This window comes from Gadus morhua, chromosome 20 (assembly GCF_902167405.1).
Source record: "Gadus morhua chromosome 20, gadMor3.0, whole genome shotgun sequence".
Classification (NCBI taxonomy): domain Eukaryota; kingdom Metazoa; phylum Chordata; class Actinopteri; order Gadiformes; family Gadidae; genus Gadus; species Gadus morhua.
The window spans coordinates 15,213,486-15,228,485 of NC_044067.1; the positions used below are offsets into that span (position 1 = coordinate 15,213,486).

Genomic DNA, 15,000 nt, shown 5'->3' on the forward strand with positions numbered 1-15,000 from the left:
AACAAGCAGCGAGCAAACCCGTGTAGCTCTCACAGCAACACCCGGCCTACCTGCTGTTGCCATGAATCAATAATGAGAGTGCTGCCACGGTACACAAAAAGGCACTCGCTTTACAGCAGGGGGGCAGACGCAGAGGGGGGGGGGGGGTCTGTGGTGGTGGGTGCGGTTAACGTCGAGCGGAGAGGAGGGCGAGAGAACAAATTCTCTTACTCTCGAGTCAAAAGGCTAGCCGCGGCGCTACGGCGCGGCGCCGGCTTCCACTTCGCTTGCAAGGTGGCTGAGATCCGGAGAGGAGATAGGAACGTTTTACATCACAATGGGAGACTGACTGGCGAGGGGGAGGCTGGCGGCACGAGGTCGCCGTGTCTTTTACATATCTATTAACCCGCTTGAGCCTTAGTGCTTGATTAAGCATCCTGTGGGATCGGGGAGATCTGGGAGGGCCAACGGTGTTGGCCGTAGTTAACCTCCATTACAACAACCACCTCCAGAACGGGGAGCCTCCTCTGCCATCGCTAATGGAGCGCCATACACAAGCCACACACACACACACACACACACACACACACACACAGACACACACACACACACACACACACACACACACACACACACACACACACACACACACACACACACACACACACACACAGAGTTACGAGACACGCAGGCGTGCAGATATAAATAAAAACACGTGTAGCCAAAGGGGACGAACAACACACAGAGCATGGACGACACACACACACACACAGACACAAAAACAAATTGTCGCAAGCACACACACTGAGACACACACACTCAGACATACACACACACACACACACACACACACACAGATACATACATACACACCCACACGCACACAAGAGTATGAGGCACAGTCGCCCATAAAACATAAAAGAGTCACAAGGAAGGGTCACGGCAAAGGGCAGCCTCCATTGCGAGTGTCGTTAAGACCAGTTAAACTTAATGACCTCCTTCATTCTCCTGGTCCTATCAAATAAACCACAACATTAGCGGCCACAGATCGCAGAGATGCAGCTCCGCCCTGCTCTGAGCCAGGAGCCGGGGCTAGTATGGCCTTAACAGGGTGTGATAAAAAACAAAATAATCGTACGCCCACTTGAAAGGATGATGGTGTAGGTTTATTAAGGGAAATGAGCCCACGGTTCCCATGCGAGAGTATATAATTCTAACAACATGGTGGATTTAATAAGGAGTGGCTCCGGCAGTGCCTCCATTTTAATAAGGCGAGCGAGCCACGCTCCCCCTGAAATAGGGCAGAGTTTTATTAGCCGGAGAACCCGGGCAGATGACGCAGGCGTGGAGAATAAGATTACCTCCAGCGACCCTATAACGTATGATGTATAAGACATGATAGATTGTATACGGAGCAGGCACCTTGTTCTCCACACACAGCTGTTAGGTTGGTGAGGCTGTTGCTTTTTTTTTTTTGCTGCTGGCAAGATTCCTAATGAATCTGGGACACTGGGTCAGTCATGCTCAGGCAGCCTGCTGTGGGAGGAGATAGGGAACACGGCTCTTCCATCTTCGGTCTTCTTTTGCTTTTAGTCCCTCACCTTTTTTCAGTCGTCCTTTATGCTTTGTTCCTTTCTGCCGTCCGTCCATCTTCCTAACTCCCTTTCTTTTGTCGTCCCTTCCTTCCGTCCTCTTTCCTTGCTTCCTTCCTCCATTCCTTCCACAAGTCTTCCCTACTTCCATTGTTCCTTCCTTCCTTCCTTCCTTCCTTCCTCCCTCCCTTCCTTCCTTCCTTCCTTCCTTCCTTCCTTCCTTCCTTCCTTCCTTCCTTCCTTCCTTCCTTCCTTCCTTCCTTCCTTCCTTCTTTCCCTCCTTCCTTCCTGCCGTCCTTCGTTATCTACATCTGTCCGTTCCTTACTCCCTTTCTGCTTTCGTCCATTCCTTCCATTGTTCCTTCTTCCATTGTCCCTTCCTCTCTTTGTTTCTTCCTTCTTTCCTTCCTATCTCCCTCATTTATTTTCTCACCCCCTCACCTTCCTACCTCCCCCCCTCCTCCCTTTCGTTTTGTATTCTTTATTTCCGAGAATCGGGAGGTATATCACAAATCCGGCCAAAACAATAGCATTAGATCATTGAACCTTGGTGTCAGGAAAAATGAATACTGCCATTCTGACGAGCCATTGACATTCCATTACCTGGAACACGCTAGAGAGGCCCCAGGCGTATGACTTAGTCAGTGGGATCCTTTTAAGGCATTCCAAACCATTGAGTGATTGTGCGTGTGTGTTTGTGTGTGTCTGTTGGCACGTGCATTCATTGGGGGGGCGTGCATGCATACATTTGGCGTACATGTGGGTTTATGTGCACTTGTGCATCAGGAAAGAAAACCATGTGTGTGCAAAACTATATATATACATAAATATATGTATATTTACATCTATACATCACAAACCTGTGCATGCTGCCGTGGTATAATGAGATCCACACGAGACTATAGGTGGGCGTGCAGAGGGAGTCTTATTCCACCTGGCGTGTTGTTGCTGCTCTATATGGAGCTTAGCATGTTAGCTGTCAACCATGAGGAGCCCTGCTGTCCACCGGGGCCCAGCTGCTGGTCACAAGGGGAGCGGGCAGACACACACCTGCACTCTGGCCGGGTGAGTCACCGCTCGCCAGAAGAAAGGACAACAAACGGGGGGAGGAGATACAACGCAGTGGGTCTCATGTCTTTAGTTTACCAGTCTTCCTGACCTCGGTGACATGTCCTTTCGGTCGTCAGAGGCGGCACGTGGGAGCACTTCAGGGCGGGGTGGTACTTACGGGGGAAGACATGCCCAGCCCTGACGGGTGACAGAACCGGGGGCCTGTTGTTGTGGCGCGTCGTAACCTTGTGGGGGGGGAGTGCGGTGGGATTGGCGTTGTTACGGCCGAGGACAACGGATGACCCCGCTGTCTTTGTTGACAGGCAACAAGCTCGGAGAGAACAAAGAACACTCTCGCCACTTGCGTTCGACACTCTCCCCTCACCTTTTTGTCATTAGCATGGACCGAATGTATTTATAACCCCCAGAAAAAAAAAGATGTTATGGCCACCGCCGTTACAGAACACGGAGGTCATGCTGACAATGCTAACAAACGTACTGCTAGGATACTGCCAAAGCACATATGGCAAATGCGCACAATACCCTGGGCGTTCAACTAGCAAACATTTACTTAGGCTTCCACCTTGCAAACATATCCGCAGGCAGTAGGCACTCATCTCTCGTATTCAAAAAGTGCTTGGCGAGGATGAAACAATAAATGTGCGAATCGCCAGTGTTATGGGGCAACACTGGCGGACGCACAGCGTTTTTATTTAGAGAGGGCGCTACGTTTAGAAGTACTGGGCCGTGTATTCTGTGTGATTACCGTCTGAGCTGATATTTGTTGGCTTGGCTGACGGCAGTCTCAGATTGGATGGTAAAGCAGGCCCTTTGATTTGTAGTATCTCATATCTATATGTGGTCTCTTTTGTTTCATGTGTTTCCCTGAACAATATTAGCATGCTGCAGTAGGTAGGTAGGAATTGTCTTAACACAAATATTTGTATTTATGGAAATGGCTTGAAACAAGTTTTGTGTGTGATATGTTGAAGAATGGAGAGCCAAGATACGTTTAGGGTTTAGAATAAGACGGAAGATGAAAAATATTACCCTCAGCCTCCCTAATTTATTCTTTCCAATGCTTTCCCATGGGGAATTTTCTGAAGTACTTTTCCTGAAATGGTTTGGAATTGGTTTGAGGATGATACCTGAATACCTGGGAAGAAGAAATGCATATTTAATCAGACACTGGATCACAAGTAGCTTGTGGCCTTGCAATCACACTATTTAGCAGGATGCCTTCTACTAGTCTCTAAGTGTTGGTTTGTAAAGTGTTGCTGTGTACAGTGTTGCTGTGAACAATGTTGGTGCCTGCAGTGTGGGTGTACAGTGTTCGTGTCTGCAGTGTCGGTATGTACAGAATTCATGTCTACAGTGTTCCTGTGTATAGTGTTGGTGTGCACAGTTTGTGTGAACAACGTTTTTCTCTAAAGTTTTTGTGTCTACAGTGTTGTTGTCTAAAGTGTTGGTTTCTATAGTGTTGGTGTATACAGTGTACATTGTGCTCCAGGGGCCAACACTTTACACGAAAATGACTACACAGGAGTGCAGTGATTTGGGTGGTGATAAAAGGAAATCTAGTGTAGCCACCTCCTATCCTGCCTTACGCTTATTAAGCTCTTCTGTGGAATAAAAGACTGTACATCAATCATTCCGGGTGGCCATGCTCTCCAAGGGCTGTGCGACTGTGATCACACCCCAGGGCTCGACCAATGGCAACGCCGTGCTGGAGGAAGGAGGTTTGATACCATATATCTTCCTGTTTGAACCGGGCCAGATATGAAGTGGTCTATCGTTGTACCTCATGGCACTATCAGCTGCTCCATCGCAGAGAGGAATGACCAGACACACAAATAAACACTAAAGGAGATACATATCAACTTCACATGCACACGCACGCACGCACACAGACACACACACACACACACACACACACACACACACACACACACACACACACACACACACACACACACACACACACATACACACGCACACACAAACACATGCACACACACACACACAGAAACCCACAAGCACACAGAAACGTAGACTCATACAATAATACATTTCCACACATATGCTCATCGACACAGATTTCTGTATCTCTCTCTCTCTGGGTCGCACTGAGACGAGCCCTATAGCAGCATTCAAAGTGACCCCGATCCTTCATGCATCAGGCCAGCTCGGTTTGGATTACTCTCCCTGGTGGAGGACTAAAACACCCTGTCTGGACACCCCTGCTCAAAAAAGTGTCTGTAAAGGTTTCGAATGGTAGGAATACATTTATTAAAATCCCCTTAGGAAAGCCTCATCCACTCGCGCGAATGACTTTTTCTTCGGTAGAATATCTCCGTAGCGAAATTGGAAACTTGGCGTAGCCCTGAACCTTTCAGGTGTGGGCTTTCCGGCCCAGGCTCCATGCCGTTTCCCCCCCCAGCAGAAGTTCTGCCATGGCCTAGTAACACTGCTCGGTCCGAGGTCCCAGTTCCTGCCCATTGTGAGGTTGTTTTCACAGTCCCTTTCCCTTCGTTCATAATGTGCTCCACAACGCATTGAGCCCGACCGTCTTGTCTGGATCACGGAGCGAGGGGGGGGGGGGGGGACAAGAGGGGAGGGAGTGAGGATAAAAATGAAGCTTGACCTTTCCATCAACCCTAATCAGAGCTGTTGAACTTGCAGAGACCTACGCTCCAGCAGTGAAATAAAGAAATATCTAACCCCCTCCTACCTCTGACCCCCCTCATCCACATCACTCAATCGCTCACTCCCCCGATTGCCCCTGGAGCTCTTGCTCACGGGCGAAGGGGAAGCGAGCGTGCCTCGTTTGCAGGGGCATCATCGTAACGCAGGGAGACATTTGAGAGACACTGGGTCATAGTGGGAGAGAGAGATAGAGAGAGGGAGACAGAGGGAGAGAGAGAGAGAGAGAGAGAGAGAGAGAGATAGAGAGAGAGAGAGAGAGAGAGAGAGAGAGAGAGAGAGAGCAACAGAGAGCGGTAGTGAGATAGAGGGAGAGATAGAAAGAGAAGGATACAGAGAGAAAGCAAGATAGACAGAGAGAGAGAAAGATACAGAGGAAGAACAAGATAGGGGGAGATAGAGAAAGAGAAGCGAGAGATACAGAAAGAGAGAGAGATAGAATGAGAGAGAGATGGAGAGAGAAAGAAAAAGATACGAAGAGATTATATACAGACAGAGATAAAGAGAGAGAGAGAGAAGGAGAGGGAGAAAGAGAGACAGACAGAGAGACAAAGAGAGCAAGACAGCAGCTTAGAGCGGAAGAGAGAGATATGCAGGGAGTGAGTAAATCTTGTGACCTTGGTCTTCGTATTTTAGCTCTCAGTGTGAAGAGGCTTAGCTCAGCCAGTGGCCCTGAATATTTCAGCGCTGCATGGTGGGCTGCAGAGCTGCTCGAGCTGGGAATGGCATCCAGGCATCCACATGCCACCATCAACTCAGCCCCTCCATTAACCCAGTAGCTAGGATCTCTGTGTGTGTGAGTGTCAGTGTTAGAGAAAGAGAGAGAGTGAGAGAAAGAGAGAGAGAGAGAGAGAGAGAGAGAGAGAGAGAGAGAGAGAGAGAGAGAGAGAGAGAGAGAGAGAGAGAGAGAGAGAGAGAGAAAGAGAGACAGAGAGAGAGAGAGAGAGAGAGAGAGAGAGAGAGAGAGAGAGAGAGAGAGAGAGAGAGAGAGAGAGAGAGAGAGAGAGAGAGAGAGAGAGAGAGAGAGAGAGAGAGGGAGAGAGAGTGAGAGAAAGAGAGAGAGAGACAGAGAGAGAGACACAGAGAGAGAGAGACAGAGAGAGAGACAGAGAGAGAGAGAGAGAGAGAGAGAGAGAGAGAGAGAGAGAGAGAGAGAGAGAGAGAGACAGAGAGAGTGAGAGAAAGAGAGAGAGAGAGAGACAGAGAGAGAGACAGAGAGAGAGAGAGAGAGAGAGAGAGAGAGAGAGAGAGAGAGAGAGAGAGAGAGAGAGAGAGAGAGAGAGAGGAGTGTGTGTGTGTGTGTGTGTGTGTGGGGTGGGGGGGGAGGTGTAACAGAGAGAGAGTTTGCGTGGTACAATACAATACCATATACAGATATAATCACATCTGTAGCAACACATCACATATTGATCAATACATTCAAACCAGTCTCTCATTTCTCCTCACAATAACAACCAGTAAGAGCCATTCATTAAGAGAGGAGAGGGGGGAGAGGGGGGAGAGGGAGGAGAGGGCGGAGAGGAGAGGGGAGGACCTACCGGTGACGGTGAGTTCGGTGGTTCTCCTGACCATGAAGCCCCCGAACTGGACCTCACAGGTATAGTTCCCGATGTCATCCTCCTTCACCTCCTGGATGGACAGGGTGTCTCTCTTCCGCAGGATGCTGGCGCGCCATTGCTTCGGACGGCACTCCTGTGGGTAAGCACGCACACGCGCGCACACGAAAAAGCACACACATACACACACAGACACGCACACACACACACACACACACACACACACACACGTACACACACACGAAAAAACACACGCGTATACAAACGCACACCCACATAGACAAAGACGAACACACATGCCAACACACACACATACACACACACACACGCACGCACGCAAGCAAGCACACGCACACACAAACACACACACAGACACACACACATTAGGACACCCACACACACACAAACACATGGTAAAGAACAAGAGGGTCAAACTTTAAGACCCTGCAGAACGTCTCAAGGTGAATAAATCCTGCAAATGATGACTGGGAAGACAGACTAAGACAACAGACTCTGCAAACCAAACGGACTAGGGAGGACTATAGTCATATATATTGCGCAAGGCCGGGGGGGCGCATCAATCTCTGCGATGACGCGCATGACCTTCACTTCACTCCGTCATGAGTTACGACCCGCGTCAAGTGCCCCATGCCGGTCACACTACGCCATCCCAGTTCAGTACTGGGAAGGACTGGGATTCATGACATCATAAAAGCCACATATGGTAATGATGATAAGCTCCTCTAAGGAACCCGTATCATAGTCATCTGACGAAGATTTATTACACTGAATTGAGTGTCTTCCCTGTAATACTGGTTTAGGAAAGTGTGGGTGTTGGAAATGTTGTTTCTATGGTATTCTACTGGAAACCAACAACATTGTCATCAGAAATATTCTGGTAAAAGAGGGTCCTTCTGTGTTTAAATGTATATGCGTGTGTGCGTGCACGTCTGTGCCCTTGGCGCATGTTTGTATCTGTGCCCGTGTGTATCTTTGTGCCTGTCGGTATATGTATCTGTGTGAATGTTTATATGTCTCTGTTTGGATGTTTATCTGTGTGTATGTGTGTATATGTCTCTGTGATTATGAGTATCTGAGTGGATATGTTTATACATCTCTGTGATCATGTGTATCGGTATGGATGTGTGTATATGTCTCGGTGGATGTGTGTATATGTCTCTGTGTGCATGCGTATGTGTGTGTATATGTGCTAATGTCTCTGTGTGGATGGGTGTCTGTGGGGATTTGTGCAAATGTCTCTGTGTGGATGTGTCTGTGTATGTGTGCATAAGTCTCTGTGTGGATGGTTATCTGTGGGGATGTGTGTATATGTCTCTGATTGTATGTGTCTGTTGGTATTTGTGCATATGTCTCTGTGTGTATGTGTATGTGTGTATATGACTCTGTGAGTATGTGTATGTGTGTATATGACTCTGTGTGTATGTGTATGTGTGTGTATGTGTGCATAAGTCTGTGTGTGGATGGTTATCTGCGGGGATGTGTGTATATGTACAGTCTGTGCTCTCCAGGTCCTCTCTCCGCTTGGCAGGGACACAACCCTGGCTCACTGGACTCCATCCCGCCGTTGCTCCCGGCAACCTTAAAATTCAATCAGTGTTGCTCCGCAGTGGTCCAAATAACTCCGGGTGCCATCGCTCCCAGTCATTACCTGGGCTGTAATTGAATTCTGGGAAAACCTAGAGGTCGAGCCCGGCCCGGCTAATCTAGTGCTGATCTGCCTGTGATTAGTTTGGCCTCAGACCCTTCCCAGGATGCACTGTGTGGTCCGCAGGCCACACCTGACCCGTGGAAGGCGACCGCCCACGTCATAGAGGAGGAGTCGGGGGAGGAGAAGGTGGTGGAGGAGGTGCAACAACGCACGGATATCAGCTACTGAGAGCATTTAGAGGACACTCACTTATCCTGTAGGGCAAGAGCATGAGAATGTACAATTTTCTCCTCCGTGTTTCCGTTTATTAGGAGAGTCGTCTCCATGGCCGCCCTCTGTGCAACCTCTCTGTGTTCTTGTAATCTCTGCGCGCATTAAACGACTACAGCGCTGGCCGTGTGCACCACTGCAGGCAAACACTTTCTTTGCCATTCCTACGCTCGCTGACAATTTGCATAACTGATCCGGAACCTTCAAATAAATGTACTTTTTTTTTTAAGGCTTAACATCAGAGACATTTGAGATGAAACCTGATCGCTGAACCGTGTTACATCGCTGCTTGCTCGTGTAATCACAAATACAGATGCTCACTTTTTCATCCTACATAATTGATGAATCGTTTTGAGGAAAACGACACAAATCGATGCAATCAGGCGGGCAAATCATACAACGTCATTGCAAATAGGGCGAACGGCAGATGCACACAATTAAAAGGAAGACAAACAATGAATCAGCACATACACATGATACAAACATACAAACCAATGGGAAGGCATTCTGACGCCCATACAAACATACAAACCAATGGGAAGACATTTAGACTCCCATACGAACATACAAACCAATGGGCAGACAGTGTTCAGAGACCTACCTTGTACCAGGTGATGTCCGGCTCCTTGCCGGGTTCCACGTAGTCGTCGATGTCCGGACATAGGATGTCTTTGCTCTTGCTGAGCTCGGCCTTCTCCGTCCGTCTCATGTTGGAGTTGTAGCAGAGTTCGGTGTCGTTCTCTGCCACCGTCAGAGACATGGACACCTTCATGCAGTAGGTGGAGTTCCTGAATCAACAAACACAACACAACACCGACAATTAGTTAACCCATTTGCATTTCAATTAGCACAACAAATACAACTTTAGATGATAATCTAGCAGACTCAATTTGGGGTGAACAGGGCCTTTTAGTTTCCTGGGCTTTATACAAATTTGTTACAAACAAAGTTTCTCTACTGTAGAAAGCTCCAGAATATAGTAGGAAACAAGATGTAACTTGGCCCCTGATAGTTTTTTGTTTCCCGACCCAGGCTCTGTGCCGTCTCCCCCCAGAAGGTCTGATGTAACATCGTAAGACTGCTGGATCCTAAATTCACAATTACATACTTTTGTAACCTTTGCGGACAGTCAAAGCTTACAACATAGTTTACCAAAACAAATTGTTTATAATCACACACGACTGACGGGTCAACCATTGATTTTTCCCATAAGTACTTCCGTACGCGAGTGGGAAGAGCACGGGTTATATTTGGATACATCCGCTTAGATACTTAAGTCTTGAGAGCATCTTTTTAGTGCGGTTCTATGACGAACAGAAGGGAAACAGGGGAAGAGCTACCGCTCATTGCTCATCACTCCTCCTCCACTTGATCTCCCTCTCTGTGCGTTTGTCGGCGTTTGCAATAACGACGTGTTCAGCAGCTTTACCGAGTCATCGACTCACGCTCATGACCAACATTAGATTTATGGTGGTTGTGCTGGTGGAGGTGGTGGTGGTCTTGGTGATGGTGGTGGTGGTGGTGTGTCGGTGGTGTGGTGGTGGGGTGTGTGTGTGGGGATGGGGGGGGGGGGGATTATAGCAAGCATCCAGGAATGCTAATCAGAGAAGACACTGAGAGAGTGAGAGGGAGGGAGAGAGAGAGAGGGAGAAAGAGAGAGAGAGAGAGAGAGAGAGAGAGAGAGAGAGAGAGAGAGAGAGAGAGAGAGAGAGAGAGAGAGAGAGAGAGAGAGAGAGAGAGAGAGAGAGAGAGAGAGAGAGCTTAGTCATCAAATGATGCAACACGCCTCCCTCACCACACGCCTCACCGACACTCATTGGCTGGTAGATTTAGAGGACGCTTCCCTCTGTGCTATTAATGTCATTGTTCTAATCATCATTATCCCTAACCCCATCCCTCACTCACGCTCTCACCCCTACCTTCACCTCCCGATACAGTCATACATGCAGTGCAATATTGTTTTCATTGGCATCTCCACCACCACCCCACGCCTTCGCAACCATCTCCACCTTCATCACCATCATCATCATCATCATCATCCTCATCCTCATCATCGTCATCACTTACATCTTCACGACTATAACAACAACTTATTCTAAACCATTAACACCATCTGGTCCTTTACCACCATAATCATCATTATCATCAGCATCATCATCATGACCGTCACCACAATCTCTTCCTTTACCCTCATCACCTCAGACATCGTCACCATCACTGTCAACACCGACATAAGCATCATCCCCGGCTCCGACCGACCCCCCCCCCCCCCCCCACCCCGCCTCATCTTCAAAATGACTTCCGCTGCTGTCCTCCCCATTAGGGTCAAAGCCTCAGTGTCAACGTTGTACCCATTGCAAAACATTACCTCTGCGTTCGTCCACCTGTCTGTATGTGTCCCGTGGCCCAGCCTGCGCAGTAGTGAGCCCCACACAGCCCCCCCAGTAGACCAGTGGAAGCCCAACAGTGACCCGTGTCTCCAGCCATATGGGCTGTCATTTCATTTCATCACATTAAATCCACTACTGGCCAGATGCTGCCATTCACTGTAAATGACAGGGTGTCATGTCATCTGCTCAGGATATGGAAGCAATAAGTGAGTCACCTCTCTTGTATTAACAACGTGACCCTCAGAGACATAAAGCACATGTGCACATTCTGGGCCACAGACACACACACACACACACACACACACACACACACACACACACACACACACACGTGTGAGCCCACACACACTCAAACACACAGGCATAGACATACACACAGACACACACACACACACACACACACACACACACACACACACACACACACACACACACACACACACACACACACACACACACACACACACACACACACACACACACACACACACACACACACACTCGTGGGACCAGATCAATACATACAGAGGTGTGTTTTGCCGTCCTTGGACTAAGTACCGTGGATGAGGGGCAGGTCGCGGCAGTGACCAGAGTGGAAGAGGCAGGGGAGGAACGCGACACAGAGGAAAGGAGACCGAAAGACTGAATGAGAAAATGTGCTGCAACAGGAACACGGCCGACGCAATCCATTGCAACAAGGCCACGTGCTGGCGGAAACCGAGTGGTGTCATTATTGACTCTACTCTCCCTACCCAGCATGCAAAGCGTGGTAAGTCGTTACGCCACAGACTCGCAGGCATGCAGGTGCGTTAACACACACCAAGGCTCTGACGAAATAACACTGCAGCTGTCCATGCCTGCGTATCCACCAACGCACACACATGACAACCTTAAAGGTAACGCAGTAAAGGCAGAATGACGTTGATGCGATTACAAGATTACCTGTAATGACCTCTTTCTCAGTGCTCAGTCCCCACATCTGAGCCCCCCCCTCACCCCACCCTGTATTCAGGATGCCGCATACCATATGCTTTAAATATTCACAGCAGGCGTCCTGTTGCATTGTGGGGAAAGGTGTCAGGGGTGCTTTGATTGATGGGCAGTTGCAGGTAGAGGAAGGGGTTGGAGAGGGGGGGGGGGGGGGGCAGGGAGGGGGGAGGGGATTTTTGGACGCAAGGTCCCTGCCTGCCTGTCACACTCTATTTGAGTAGGGTGGCTATTGGACATTAGTCTGCAGCTCACGTCAGCCGCCATTCGTTATTAGCCCACACGCTGGATAATGCAATCGCGAACGAGAGGAGGGCGCACGTGGAGAGGGAGCGCACGTGAAGAGGAAGCGCACGTGGAGCCGGGCACTCAAGATCACACACTCATTATTTGAAATGTATGAATTAATTTACCTGGTAAAACATGCAGGGAGCCGTAATGTGTGTGTGTGTGTGTGTGTGTGAGTGTGTGTGTGTGTGTGTATGAGTGTGAGTGTGTGTCTGTACCTGTGTGTACGTGTGTTTGTGTGTGTGTGCAGGTGTGTGTGTGTGTAAGATAGGGATGGTGGACAATGGAAAGAAAAAAGAGGGTGAGAAACCAAGAGAGATATAGGGAGAGAGAGAGAGGGAGGGAGAGAGAGACAAAGAGACAGAGAGAGGTGAGGGTAGGGAGAAAAAAATAGTATATCTTCCAGACCTAGTATGAGTTGAAACGTGGGGAGAGAGAGACATAATCTGAGCGTAGGAGTCAAACAAACCAGAAACAGAAAAAAGAGAGGAGGATGAACATGAAACAAAGGTAGATAGGGAGGAGGAGTGAACATGGAGAAATTGCTATGTAAATCAAGTCACCTTCACGTGAAACCTAGCGATTAGATTTAAGTTGCCAGGCAGAGAAGGACAAAGATAACTGCTGGTGCATACACACTAGCATCACTGGTGCATGCAAACACTGGTATGCAGCAGATAAACAACGCACGCACACACACACACACACACACACACACGCACACGCACACGCACACGCACACACACACACACACACACACACACACACACACACACACACACACACACACACAAACACACACACACACTCACATATTTTGTTGTGTACCTATAGCCCATTCAGAGGAAAAAGATATGGAGGGCGTAAACACAAAGCTGAGGTGAGCTCATGGCAGGAATACCAACATACCATGCAAAATGTGAATGTAAGTGTCAATCTAAATTTCTGTTTTAATGGTACACAAATGTGTACAAAAAAGTAAATATGAATAGCAGTGTATAATATCTATCACTAAGCGTGTCTGACTACTCCAGAGAGTTGGCAGGTAGAACGGCACATTGTGTCCTCTTTCACACATGAAACATGCAAAGCCCTTAGCCCATACGTTCCCATCCTCATCGACATTAATATGTTTTTAATTGGGTCTGTCAGTGATGGGGTTTTGGCAATTACAAAGCATAAACAGAATATATTATCACACGACTGTGTGCTGAGATCATTAAGCAGGTCAACCCGGTTGTTGTCGTCCATGGTTGAGAACAAATGGATGTTTGTTTGCAGCTCGGAATAGAAAATGGAGGCCAGACCGTGGATAGAATTCTCTCTCCGTCTCTCTCTCTCTCTGTAGGGAGTCGCAGTAAAGAGGGGTCGCATGTGGTAAAATGTGACTCAAAAGCATACCCTTTAACAAAAAGACAATTGATTTCTAGCTCCCAAGCAAATCTCTCGCAGTGCTCCGGTTGGTTAGTGTATCTGAGACGTTTAACATCTCCCCAGATGGAACCAGCACTGCGGAGAAACCAGAAACCTAGAGGCATCTGTTTTTCTTTACAAGAGTCACGCCATGGAGAATTGGTACAATATGCTCTGAATTTCAAGCGGGGGGGGGGGGGGGGGGGGGATTGAATATAGTCCCTTGTTTGCATGAATTGGCAATAATCAAAGACAGCCCAACAAGCCATTGATTTAACGTAAAGCTGTTTTCTGTAAATGTTTGTGTCATTAGTTGTGCAGCGTTTGGTGGAGACACCACCCATTGCCAAACATGCTCTTCAAAATCACAACTCAACTGATCATTCCATGGCCTTTATGGCTCTTTAAGGTCTTTAACGGTCTGTTAAAAAAAAAAGAAAAGCTAACTGTGAATTGAAGAGCTGCAATGAGCCATTTATTTTCTGCGGTGTGTTCTCCACCGTAAAGGTTAATAAGTTACCGCCACGTAATTACTCGTTCGTCTCCCTGTACGCCCCACTTAAAGGCTTGTGTGTTTGTTTTGTTATTGTGTGTAGGTGTGTGTGTGGGTGTGGGTGTATGTATGTGTGTGTGTGCGTGTGTGCATGCCAGTGTGTTTCAGGTGTGTGTGGTTGCCTGTGCTTGGGTGTTGTAACGGTGTTTTTGTGAGAAAGCATCTATCTTTGAGTGTTCCCTGTGAACTACATCTGCTGTCCACCGCTCTTTCATTTTTGCACGAACACCTACGCACACATTTTCCTCAAATGTCATTCAAATGTCACTTTCTAACTTACAATCTTTGATGGATCAGCAGACAGTATACAACTTTGAAGTGATTACCGTTCTTTGTTATCCCAATTACCTTTATTTATTAACTGTTTTTTACATTACTGATAATGATTAATTGATGCCAAAACAGCCGCATAAGTTTAAAATGGTGTGTGCATGTGTGTGGGTGTGTGTGTGTGCAAGGGCTTGTGTGTGTGTGTGCGCAAGTGTTTGTGCGGGATTGCGCTTGTGTGTGCGCGGTTAAGAAGAACAGCCCGTCAATGTGAGTCAGCAGT

The 15,000-nt window shown here is 48.0% G+C and overlaps 1 protein-coding gene across 2 annotated transcripts in view; it reads right to left on the minus strand.

Moving 5' to 3' along the window:
* Positions 1-15,000, minus strand: part of il1rapl1a (interleukin 1 receptor accessory protein-like 1a) — a 172,197-nt gene that overhangs the window by 87,088 nt on the left and 70,109 nt on the right. For both annotated transcript variants that reach the window (XM_030343958.1, XM_030343959.1), the window contains exons 4-5: positions 9,421-9,607; positions 6,863-7,016 (exon numbers count right to left, since the gene is read on the minus strand). In XM_030343958.1, the coding sequence (XP_030199818.1) occupies positions 6,863-7,016; positions 9,421-9,607 (341 nt within the window). The remainder of the gene's footprint in view (positions 1-6,862; positions 7,017-9,420; positions 9,608-15,000) is intronic.